Here is a 13,484-nt window from a genome sequence, read left to right as displayed (position 1 = left end):
GACAGGAAGGACCAGGATGCAGATTGGTAAGTAGGACTGGGGCAGTTTTTAGGCTTGGGGCCTGGGGGCTGTCGAGGAGTTTTTAGGGCTCAGGGCCAGTTTTAGCGCTCAGGGTGGGGGTCTGGAGTCGGGGCAGATATTAGGGCTGAGGACTGGGTTTAAGGGCTCAGAGGGGGGGGACGGGTCATATTTAGGGCTGGAGCAGGTAGACTGCAGGGCTGGGTTTTAGGCACAGGGTGAGGGGTGCTGGGGTGTGATCCTTACCACAAAATTTGTTATAAAGGCATGTGTGGAAAAGACGCAGTTCTGTTAAGACCTCGTTGTTAAGGCATTTGTGGTTTAGGGAGTCATTGTTCTGTCATACATCGGTTCTAACAGAAGCAACTTGCAAGGTCCAGGTCAAGTCCAGTAAAGTCTAGTGAGCTGGGATCTTTCAGGAAAGTGGGCGTAGTCCGGATTTTGTGTCCCTGTAGCTTAACAGGAGATTGGCCAACAGACCCTTGGTGTCCAATTCTTTGTCCTGAGTACAAGTGGGAGCTGGTCCACCATTAGGGTTCTCCTCACATGTCACAACAGCAGGTGCAATGTTTCTTCTACATTCCACAGGTCCAGTAATGTTCTGAAGAAGGTTCCCGGGGGTGCCACATTCATGAATGGCACTAGCCTCTTGTGGATTGATTCCTAGCCCCTCCCTAACCCATAGGGAAAACTTTTATGCCCTGCTGCAAATAACTTCAAGGTTCCTCTCTCCACCTAAATACAACATGGCAGAACCTTTTCTCCCTTGTGTCGAGCTCCTATCTCCTATACCCACCCTAGAGGTCTGAATATGGAAATAAGCGAATCCTTTCCTCTAGTCATTAGTCGTTCGAAACTGGTATAGGGGCAGCTCCTCTCCCATTGGGATTGGTGCCTGGCTAGCTACAAAGAAAATATAGGGGGGGTAGGCCCAGTTGTGAGCTATATGTAATTGTGGCAGGATAGGCCCCATTGAACCCCATTGAAGAGAACTAAGTTCCTGGCCACTGCAAAGTGGTTGTCCTGTCAGAGGAACAGGACACCTCCACCCACACCCCTTGTTTCAGCTGTGGAAGCCAATCCACAACTAATTAAGGAGCCATTCAGCACTTCAGTGACAGTTGGAAGCTCAGGCAAATTGGTTTCTAGATGCTTTAGGCAGGCAAAATGTGACTTTTCAAAATTTCCCTTTGTCAAATATTTATTATAAATCTGACTCTGCCAATGAAATGCATTTGTAATAAGTATTTATAAAAAGTTAAAGAACTAACTTTTTAGCTGATTCCCACCCCAATGCTTTCCTATGGAACAGTTATCCCTGCTTCAATGAAAATATCTTTTTAGGCCTGTTCACTGTAAGGATGTTTTACTTTAAATGTTTACATTTCCTACCTTTAAATATCTTGCACTCTGCCTTATGGGTATTTAAAACCTACTTAGGGGTGATTTATTAATTTGAAATTAGGGCTTAGGTCTGTCAAAACAAAAGGGATTATTTTGACAGGTCGGATTTGCTGTCTAAACACAGGCAGCAAAGTTACTGGTGGCCGGCCTTCAGTCAGGTTTTGCTTTGCCACTTAGTGGTGGCGCAATAGGTGCTGAAGCCCAATTGTGATATTTTGTACTATACACTAAGGATTATAAGGAAGCTAAATATGCCATTTTGGAGCATTGACAATTTTGACATCCTTTAGGGGTCACAGCGCATGTCCAGTGGCTTGATCAGCAGTGCCCCAGTGCACAGAGCAAAAAAAACTGAAATATTAATCCAAACAAATGAGGGTGACCATACAAAAAGAAACATTTTCTTACAATGTGGTATGTAAAGACATAACAAGTAACTATAATGGTTCACAAGACTCTATATTAATGCTTGCTTTATGATTTATTATAATGCCATTTTGTCAAGTACCTTTATAAATGAGTGTTACAATTGTAACCAAATGATCATACAATTAGCTAAGAAATGCCATATAAGTCCTAATGAAAATCATTTTTGCTTATATTTTTTATTTCTGTTGATAATATTATGTTTTATTTAGCATTCTTTAATATCTGTTTAAGAGTTCACTTGTCTTCAGTGTTTTTACTTGTACTCTCTAGAAAATTAGCACTATAACAACAATGCCTCTAGATCAGTAATGTGTCAAAATGTTTTACACTCGTTTAGGGCTGGAAACGATTTGGATTTTACTGTTACCTGGTGACTCAACAAGCAGAGACATTTCCAGAAGCCATTGCCAGATGTGATACCCACAAGGCGTATTTGGTTACTGTTCAAAACAGGTATACAGATAAAATATGATTATATGTGTACATTTAGCAATGTTTTACATTCTGCCTTTCTCCTTCCTGTACAACATGCAATTTGCCTTAATCTACATCAAGACCATTAGCCGGGTTAGGATTTGGAAGGTAACCTTTTTTTACGAAATCCTAAATGTGAAGAAGAATTCACTAGCGTTTTTTTCTGGATTTAGCATTCTGATGATTTTTCATTATCACCCAATCTAATTAAGACCACTTACCCTTCTCCAGTTTTCTTTTTCTCCTACCACAATTACAGCATAATAGTAAACATCATTCTCCCCTTACCTCTTCATGTACATTCACATAACCTCTGTAAGTACATATCATTCTCCTCTTACCTTTTCATGTGCAGTTACATAAATTCTGGAAGTAAACATTCTCCTCTTAACTCTTCGTATGCATTTGCATAAACTCTATAAGTAAACATCATTTTCCTCTTACCTCTTCGTTTTCATTTACATAAACTCTGTAAGTAAATATCATTCTCTGCTTCCATACAACTTCATATGCATTCACATAAACTTTGTGAGTAAACATAATTCTTCTCCAACCTCTCCATGTCTGTTTAAATAAACTCTGTAAGTTAATATAATTCTGCCCTTACATCTTCATATGGATTCACATGAAATCTGTGAGTAAACATCATTCTTCTCTAACCTCTTTATGTCAGTTTACATAAACTCTATAAGCAAACCTCATTCTCTTCCTATCGGCATATGCATTTACATAAACTCTTTAAGTAAACATCATTCTCCTCTTACTTCTTCATGTTTATTTACATAAACTCCGTAAGTACACATCATTAACAACCCCCAGCCCCCCATGGATTTGAGAATTCCATGCGTTTTGACAACTGGTACATCTGGTTTCCCACTGTATTCCCCAATGAATAGGGCTATTCTTTTAATTGCATGATACTGGTGCTGGTTTTCTGTACTCTGAAAGCATATTTGCATGCAAATTTACCCTCCTGGTGTACTATGCAACTCGGAATCAGGGCCTTAGACTGCAGCCAGGTGCTTAATGTCATAACCTTTATGATTATTTTATCCAGAACTACCTATTGCAATTTCTACTTATTTCTTTACCTAGGAACACTGAGGTCAAATTCCAAACTTATCATCTATAGATTTTCTCAGGTTACAACAATCCACACGTATGTGGGCTTTTAGATCTATATTATGGGTCAGAGATGCTGAGAAAATTCACCTAGTCCAAATTGTTGATGTTTTCTTAAATATCCCTAAACGCTGTGAAGCTAAAAGTTTGTGCAGTTTAAAAGTGCGTCTAAAATATGATTGTATATTTTTTTTCATTCACATGTACAACCCATAAAAGCCTAAAAAGTGTTAATCACATCCAACTCTTCAGTATAAAAAAACTAGCAGTTTGTACAACCATATGCTATTGATGCATTTACAGAACTAGAATCTCATCATCAGCCGCAATCGATGAGATAATACATAAGATGTACTACTTTAGAGGGAATGTTATGGGTAATGAGATACATTTACAATACAATGTTCTCTTTACACAAGTTCCCAGCTGCTCTGACTTTGGCTTGGTTACTAATTACAAACTCCTTAATTGGAGGATTTACGTGGGCCATCACACGCCTCATGCCATGGCTGTACAGAGGTTATAATTTTCCTGCCTTTTAAAGGCTTCCACAACCTTCTGATTGATTCAGTCAGAACATGAGTCTGTTCTAGCCTTACTATTTGAGTTAGTTAACATTAGATTATGCGGAAATATCCTATATGATTAATCCCTTTTAAACCCCTAAGGCTCATTTTTTATTTGGGTTATAGGTGCTATGTTTAGCCAGTTTACATGTCCTGATGAGAACCACTGATTAATTATTGGGTTGAAACATTGACAATGAATCCCTAAGTTTAGCGTGATTGCTTCACTAAAGGAACACCAGTGAACTTGTGCAACAGGCTGTATTTAACTCAAATGTTAGGAAACAGGGTAATTGTACAGTGTTGTAATTGTCACAGTCTATATGTATATCCCCTTCCCCAAATACATCATTGTTTGCACATCTAGTTTATATTAACCTATGTAAATGCAATAAACAATGAAGGTATAAGTAACTTAAGAAAATCGAGGCATTTAGTGATTCTTTTACGTTACATTGATTAAATCAGAAATGTTCTAAATTGCTCGAGTTACCATGGAAGTAGTGCATATGTTTTTCCCATTTAATGAGTCAACAAATCATCTGTCATGTTTAAGGTTGTATACTTCTCAATCATTAGTAAATGATTAGGTTAGGTTAGGTTTGGTTAGGCTAGGTTAGGTTAGGTTGAGGTTTTAGAAAGTACAAATGTCCCCCTGGACCCAGTCTCTTGGTGCTGATCTGCTGAAACCAAACGCTCTGTCAACTACCAACAAGAAAGGGCAACAACCAGATTATAGAGACTAAGGAAAGAGGCAGGTCTTTAGCACCTTTCTGATCCTTTATAAATTGAACTCTTGATGCAAGATGAGGAAGGAATTCCATTTGACTATTGCAGCCACAAAAGAGGCTCAGCCAGCTAAAGAGTGCCACTGAAACTTTCAGATATGTAGGAGACGTTCGCCTTTAAAAGCTGGGTTGTATCAGACTGACAAATAGGTGAGGGGCTGGGAACATAGACCACTTTGTGTATGAGACACAGTAATTTGAACATGATCTGCCAGCCAGAAAACTCTACTCAGGTTTCTCATATACTTCATGGTCTGTCATGTAGATGGAGACTAGCCACCCAGTCAACAAGGAGATGTGCCAGCTCCTGTACCTAGGTTCTCCCCAGTCACTAGCCAAACTAGAGTAGGGTTGGCTGACAACAATGGTAACAGAAGTAAGAACCTTTCTCACCTGATGTAATCTATACTCACTCCTCTAGAAATAGGAAAACCTTTCAAATGCGTGACGAATACCCCTGACCAGAATATGTGACATTGAAGGGCAGACACATGCTGGCACAAATGAAAGAATGTTAGGGTCATTGTGCTCCTTTGCATCCACATTTAATTCATTTTAATCTTTTAACCATACCTAAGTTCCACCTAAAAAAGGACGATCCTGTGGAATACCTTAAGGTAATCTTGAATTTAATAGAATCCCTGTCTTATCTAAACATTAACATATCGTAAGTAATCCCTCATAGCAGAGTTTGAGTCCACCCTGATAGGGTCATCTTACCATGGTGAGACTTGGTGGCCAATGATGGAGAATTCCACATTACATGGGTGAGAACTCCTCATCTAACTCTAATGACATTTTGTCTCATCTAGCATTAGGTACTTTAGTTAGAAGAGGCAAATATAACACATCCTGTATTACTGTTCGCTGTACATTTGTGATACGCAGGGTCTTAGCAGCATTTTGCTTTAAACAGACTCTCAACAACACAATGGTGAGCTCTGTGGCTCTAGATGGAAGAGCACAGAGGTCACTAGACCAGAACCCCGGAGGAGTCAACAAGGTATAGTAACTTCACCTGAAATATGATTAACAACCTTCATGATTTTTGATGGTTTGGTTAGAGAAGAGGAGAATCAGCTCATGACAAGTCCCCTAGGCCCATGCGTCATTCCAAGTTTAATATTAGCCTATTGTATAGTGACCACTTCCCTTCATTTAATTACAGACATATAACAGACACTGTCTCCAGTCCTGAACTTTTTACCTACAAATCATTGATTTCAGGTGTAGTACTCTGATTAGATCAATGCACGAAAAACAAGACTACAACACCCAGAATGCATTAGACTATCATTCAAGTTAAGGACAGGAACCAGGGTCCATAAAGAGGTCAGGGAGGTAGTCATCCAGCCTATTTTGATTACTTGCATAAAGTAGAGTTTTGGAATGAAGATAGAATAACTAAAGTTAAATACTCACTATAGTGGCACCACTCTGGCTGATGATGGGAGTTGTTGAACTTCTGATTGCCCTGATATATTTGTCTTAAAATGGCAGAGACAATTAGACCTGTAAGACATAGGATGGTAATCTCGAAAACGTTATGCCTACTCCTCTCCTGTTTTCTGAAATTCTTTTTTGTTGGCTTTGGGACTCTATCAGCCTGATTCATCAAAGACCCGTTTTGCGAGTCTTTAATAGCGATTCATAAGGAATCGCTATTAAGGACTTGCAAAACGGGATTCATGTAGGAATTGCAAAAAATATTGCGATTCCTACATGTTCCTTATTTGCGAGTAGCAAATTGCTAATCGCAAATAAGGAATAACTCCCCATGCATTCGGGAAACAACCTTTACAACGCAACTTTTACAACGCACTACCATTACAACTAAACTTTTACAACGCAAAAACCATTACAACGCATGTATTTACAACGCATGTTTTTACAACGTAGGTCCCTTTACAACGCATACCATTACAACGTAAGTATTGGTAAGTATATAATTACATTTAAAATGTTATATGTTTGGTTTTTTTAAGGGGTATTTTTAGGGTTCAGGGTCAGTTTTGGGTTTTTGGGTAAAGGGGTATTTTTAGGGTTCAGGGTCAGTTTTTAGTTTTTGGGTAAAGGGGTATTTTTAGGGTTAAGGGTCAGTTTTTAGTTTTTGGGTAAAGGGGTATTTTTAGGGTTCAGGGTCAGTTTTTAGTTTTTGGGTAAAGGGGTATTTTTAGGGTTCAGGGTCAGTTTTTAGTTTTTGGGTAAAGGGGTATTTTTAGGGTTCAGGGTCAGTTTTTAGTTTTCGGGTAAAGGGGCATTTTTAGGGTTCAGGGTCAGTTTTTAGTTTTTGGGTAAAGGGGTATTTTAAGGGTTCAGGGTCAGTTTTGGGTTTTGGGGTAAAGGGGTATTTTTAGGGTTCAGGGTCAGTTTTAGGTTTTTGGGTAAAAGGGTATTTTTAGGGTTCAGGGTCAGTTTGGGGTTTTTGGGGTACAGGGGTGCAGGGTAAAAATAAAGTAAAATTAAATTTAAATTAAATTAATTAAATGAAATGAAATGAAATGAAATGAAATTAAATTAAATTAAATTATATTAATTTCAATTAATTTACATTAAAAAAATTAATATATACTTACCAATACTTACGTTGTAATGGTATGCGTTGTAAAGGTACCTGCGTTGTAAAAACATGCGTTGTAAATACATGCATTGTAATGGTTTTTGCGTTGTAAAAATTTTGTTGTAAAGGTATGCGTTGTAAAAGTATGCGTTGTGACGTCATACATCCATGCATTCCTATGGGCCGACAGGCTCATAGGAATGAATGGGAGTTATTCCTTATTTGCGATTAGCAATTAGCTACTCGCAAATAAGGATGCAATTTCAAGGGTGCAGGGGTGTCCAAAGGACACCCTGTAGCACCCCTGAAATGTAATCTACATTGGTGTTGCGCACACACATGTCCAAAGGACATGTGTGTGTGTAACATGCAACTTCGAAAAATGCATTTAAATGCATTTTTCTAAGTTTTTGCTATTTACCATGAGGTCTGACCTCTTGGTAAATAGCGGCCCAAAATTGTGATTTCGCAATTTTAAAATGATTTATGAATTGCATTTAAGGAATCTCAAATAGAGATTCCTTAAATGCAATTCTTCGCAAATGTGCGAATTCCTTAATAGCGAATTTTGCATTTGGGATGATGAATCCCAAATGCAAAAATTGCACTCGCAAAAGGCAAGATTCTGATAATCTTGCCCTTTGCGAGTGCAATTTAGCTTGATGAATCAGGCTGTATGCTCTTTACAACTGCTGATGAGTGCTAAAGTGCTTTTGCACACTCCTTTAAACATGTTAAAATTGGCCTGAACCAGATTGGTACATTAATTGGTACTAGTGGGCCTGCAATGCTTATTATGCCACCAACTTAAGCAACTTTGTAAAACATGTTTCAGGGCTGCATTTGCAACATGTGTGCAGTTTTAAACCGTCAATTCAACCTGGCAAAATATACCTTTTACCAGGCCTAAAACTGCTGTTTTAATCCATACAAGTCAACCCTAAGATAGTCCCTAAACAGCCCATACAGCAGAAAGCTTTAATGGTAAAGTCTGATTTAAGTCATAATTCTGAAAATCCCACTTTTTGAAAGTTGGCTTTTTCTTGTTCTAACCATTTGGTCCCTGGTCCATGGAACAGTTGTCAGTTGGTCTTTGTGTATAACAGCGAGACAAAGGGGGTCTAGGCCTTGGTGGGATAGGCCATCCTAACTGGATGTGTGGTGTGGAGCTGTTCCCTGGCCTACTTACATTTTAAAGGAGTTGCCTCAGAATACTCTGAAAGAACTCCACCCTTGACTTTTGTCACCTCAGACCCCTTGGAGCCTGGGCAGGGAAGAAGGAAATCCCAGAACCATCTGTGGGGGAAACACTCTAGAAGTGGCTCCACTTCAAAGCTGGCACCAGCTATGAACTTTCCTTGCTCAGAACAACTCTTCATTCCCTCCTGGACCTGCCAAGGACGCACAGAGGGTCTGCCTTGTACACCAGAGAACTGTCCTGCTGCTTGAGACCTGCTTTGAACTTCAGAAGACTGCCTTGCTGCTGGAGTTTTACCTTGAACGATGAGAGGACCGGCCTGCTGCTGGTGGAATGCCTTGCAGCTTCTTGAACACAGGGCTACCAGAGCGGCTCCAAGGGCCAGTTGGCTGGCCTCTTGGTCCTGAGCTACAGGGGCAGAAAAAGCTCTATCACTTGAACCCTGCACCTGAACCTAGGGTGAAGTTAGTCATGCTCTGCAAGTGAATAGTGCCCTCCACCTATTCTTGGATCCTTCAAAGTCGTTCCAAATGTGCCTAAACATCCTTAATCCATAACTTGGGACTTAAAACATTTTCAGCCAAAAAGTTACCTGGGAACCGAGAGGAGACTAGACCTACCTGCTCGCCAGTCCACCTAGCGTGCATTGCTGGATGGTCTGACTTCAAAGTAGCACTTGCTATGTTCTTCTCTGCAGCAGCAAATCTTATTCAGCAGAAGGCGTTTCCGGCCTCATTGAGCCCTCATCGGTACAGCCTGCAGCTTCAACCCGCTGGAGATTTTCAACGTACAAAAAAGAAACTAAGCGCGAACACACAAATCTTCACACTGACTTTACCCAGTGGCTCACCGACAACAATGCCTCCTCCTCAGACACCTCCGGCTACCTTTCCCCACTGAACATTACATTCTAAGACATTTGTCCTCTAAACATTCTTCTATGAACAAAGGTGAGCAGAGACCAGGCCCAATCCACCTCATGTATCCAAAATGCGCTCCATTGCGTTCTGCCATAATTTTTTACTGTGCCCCAGTTTCATGCGACTAAATGCCTTCGGTTGGTGTTTTAATCTGTTAGAAGCTACATTTTACGAAAAACTTTGAAAATTCATAACTTAAGTTCTACTGATAGAATTTTTGTTGTTTTAGTGTCAAATACTTTATTAAAATTGACTCTATAGTTCTGAGTATGTGTGGGATTTTTTGTGCGGTGTATTTACTTTATTACTGTGTAAGTGCTGCATAAATACCTTACACATTGCCTCTTTGTTAAGCCTGACTGCTTTTATGCCAAGCTACCAGAGGATTAAACACAGGTTAATTTTGTGACTTTCGTGGTGCACTATGAATTGGACTGTGGTTGTTTCTTTAGAAGAGTTTTCAAAACTCCATTGGCAAGGGATCTGAAATGATCAAATATATGAGCTATTATGTATTGATCATAGCTTATGATCTAGCACACCTGCCATCTGCACCATACAAAAATCAGATCATACATAGCAAGGTTTATGCTTCAAAAAGTGTTAATGAAAGCATCTATAACTATTAAAGATAATTATAGAGGTACATGCCAATATGCAATTTTAAATAGATTGTTATGTATGGCTCAGGTAGAGATCCACGATCATTTATATGAGTTTCTGAATCTGATAACCTGTTGCTGTGACTTAGCAATAGTTGATCACAAAACTCGTTACCCACTAAAGTTATGTCGTAAAGGCCTTCCTGGGCAGGCTGACAGGGCTATCTGAGAGCTTGTCATTGAAGCTCTGCTATTTGCTATAAGATGGACACTGTACTGCACAAAAAAATAATGAATTGCCTCGAAAGTGGTGGGATTTGGTATTGGATACACAGATTGTCCTGAAAGGTTTGGAAGTTTAATAAGAAAGTAGCAAGTGTTTATAGGAGTCTTCATCCCGTGTGAAACTTTGAGTCCTGAAGATGGTCTTGCGGATCTTGTTGGCCATATGAGACCGAAACGGCGACAACGCACTCTTATTTCCTTGAAAGATCTTTAATCATTAGTCATTTCATCTATACTAATATTTAAAAGTTTGATCTAATGGACTTTAGATGTTATCTGCATTTACCTAAGTGAAAGTAGGGGGATTACACTCCCATCAACCCCTTGGGAAAATTAAGAGAAAGTTGTAGGGATTGTTTTGGTGGTTTCAGTGTTGCTATCTGTATATTTTGTATATAACGTTTGTGTCAAAACAATGTGAATGTTTTGTATAATGAACAAAATATAAAGAGACAGATGAAGCAAAAACATTTGAAAACATTCATTTTGATAACTTTTTTGTACTGCAAGTAGATTACTTGGATCATATTTGTGACCATGAGACATTGTTAAACTAGATACAAATAATTCCTCAAGGGATATTTTGTAAGAAAACGTACTTTACGCAGCTCCTTGGGGATAATTTGGTTGCCCTATTTTGTTAGTTGACTGTAAGCAGAAACACAGCTGCAAGAGGGGGAAGGAAGGCAGGGAAGATGGTGGATGTTGGTCAAAAATGGCAGTTAAGGTTTTTTTATTTGTTCACCCTTGGAACAGGGTTGCATAACAGAGGCCATGTTATGTATGGCACTCCCATTTTCCCTCTGCCACTACATAGCAGTTTAAAGCAGGTACAAATGATTTGGGGGACTTATATAACATACAATTATAGATGGGTCTTGGACATAGCCCTTTTTGCAGAGTTAAGACTGAACTTTTTGCCTTTTTCCTCCTATTTTTTCTGACCTGTTTTTGTTGGCTTTAGGAATCTGGGCACATGACCACTGCTAACCAGTACTAAAATGCATATGCTGTCTGTCTAAATTTTATTTGAGATTTGGTTATCCATGATTGGCATATTTAATTTACTACCAAGTCCCTAGTACCATGCCCCAGGGGTGCCCAGGGCCTGTAAAACAAATGCTACGTGTGGGTCTGCAGCTCTGATTCTGCCACCCACACGAAAATCCCTGCAAACATGTCTCGAACCTGCCACTGTAGTGTCTGGAGGTGCAGTTTTAAACTGCCATTTCGACGTGGCAAGTGTACCCACTTGTGTTTATATAAAAAAGAACTAGCTCTGGAGTAGGTGCTCCTAGCGATTGTATGTATTGAAAGGAAAAGACATTATGTTTTGAAAAAAGCCCTCACTCACCAACCTAGTTGGTGACATGTTTCATCATTGGGCCTCACACAAGGTGCCGAGTGCACCTCAGGTGTGCTGCGATGCCTGGATACAGTGTAGCGGGTATTGTATCGTGAGAGTGCAGTGATAGTGGGTGAGTGGATGTTAAAAAGACTGTCCTAAGGGTCCCACAGGGCACAAATTACTATTTTAATGTATGGGCCCTTGGCAGTGAGTAAAAACAAGAGGCAGAAATTGTTAGAGATCTAAGGTAACTCCAATATCCTAGTCGGTCAACATATTTCAGCCATGCTAACTTTTTTGATATGGCTTTCTTCAGGACCTATGAGTAGTGTAACGTGAGTGGTCTAAAAACATGATAGGAGCACATACTCCAGAGCTAGTTCCTTTTGATATAAACACACCTACCAGGAGAAGTGAATTGGCTCCAGAACCTTTTCCTCCCTCTCCCATTGATACGTATGAAGTACAGCCACTTACCAGGCCCAACCTTCCCTTTTTTTACATGTAGGTCACCCCTAAGGTAGGCTCATGGCAGGTCCATGGGCAGGGTACAGTGTATTTAAAAGGTATTATATGTACTGATGGGATTTCCATGTCCTAATAATGAAATAATGCTAAGTTTGTATTTCGCTATAGCAAGTCCTGTCTCTGCTATAGAGTAACATAGGGATTGCCTTAAATTATCGTATATGTGTAATTTCCCCTGGGGAGACATTGCAGAAACGCCGCCAAAGCCGCCACCGCCGAGAGTCACTCACCTACAGTGAAGGAGTCCTTTGCTTCAGCCGCCGCCACCGCCAAGAGTCAGGAAGCCACTTGACTCCGCGCCGCCGCTCCGGGGAACTACAACACCCGGCAGGCCACGCGGCGGCGCGTTCTGGGTGACGCACACGCGCCAGAGAGCGCCAACGAGGACGTTAAAGGGCGGAGAAGCCCGGCAGAGCGGGGGAGACATTGCAGAAACGCCGCCAAAGCCGCCACCGCCGAGAGTCACTCACCTACAGTGAAGGAGTCCTTTGCTTCAGCCGCCGCCACCGCCAAGAGTCAGGAAGCCACTTGACTCCGCGCCGCCGCTCCGGGGAACTACAACACCCGGCAGGCCACGCGGCGGAGCGTTCTGGGTGACGCACACGCGCCAGAGAGCGCCAACGAGGACGTTAAAGGGCGGAGAAGCCCGGCAGAGCGGGGGAGACATTGCAGAAACGCCGCCAAAGCCGCCACCGCCGAGAGTCACTCACCTACAGTGAAGGAGTCCTTTGCTTCAGCCGCCGCCACCGCCAAGAGTCAGGAAGCCACTTGACTCCGCGCCGCCGCTCCGGGGAACTACAACACCCGGCAGGCCACGCGGCGGCGCGTTCTGGGTGACGCACACGTGCCAGAGAGCGCCAATGAGGACGTTAAAGGGCGGAGAAGCCCCGCGTCGCGGGATGCGAGCGGGACGCCCGGGGCGAAGCCCGGGCAAAGGGCAGGCCCTCTACGGCCCTCATCGGCAGGAGGAGGCAGGGGCAGGGCCAGAAACGCTGCTGAACATACATGCAAGTAAGACTCAAAATTTACTGAGCTATCTCCCAGTTTCTTTTAAAAAAAAATTAAAAATAACATTTTTTTGACTGTGAGTAAATTGTAAACATGGCTACGAAACCGAAGGAAACCCCACTAAATACTCTTGACAACTACCTTGTTCAGACTGTGAAGAAAATAAACACGCAGAGGAGAACTTCTCTTGGTCTAAGCCAATCTCCAGACCTTCGTTGTCTGTCACCGACTGCA

At 41.3% G+C, this 13,484-nt stretch overlaps 1 protein-coding gene across 1 annotated transcript in view; it reads left to right on the top strand.

Annotated features, from left to right (window-relative positions):
* Positions 1-13,484, top strand: part of LOC144784639 (macrophage mannose receptor 1-like) — a 949,320-nt gene that overhangs the window by 247,902 nt on the left and 687,934 nt on the right. The window contains exon 10 of the mRNA XM_078663568.1: positions 2,189-2,304. Coding sequence (XP_078519694.1) covers positions 2,189-2,304 — 116 coding nt within the window. The remainder of the gene's footprint in view (positions 1-2,188; positions 2,305-13,484) is intronic.

Source organism: Lissotriton helveticus, chromosome 10 (genome assembly GCF_964261635.1).
Source record: "Lissotriton helveticus chromosome 10, aLisHel1.1, whole genome shotgun sequence".
Taxonomy (NCBI): Eukaryota; Metazoa; Chordata; class Amphibia; order Caudata; family Salamandridae; genus Lissotriton; species Lissotriton helveticus.
This window is presented reverse-complemented; position numbering and strand designations above follow the sequence as displayed.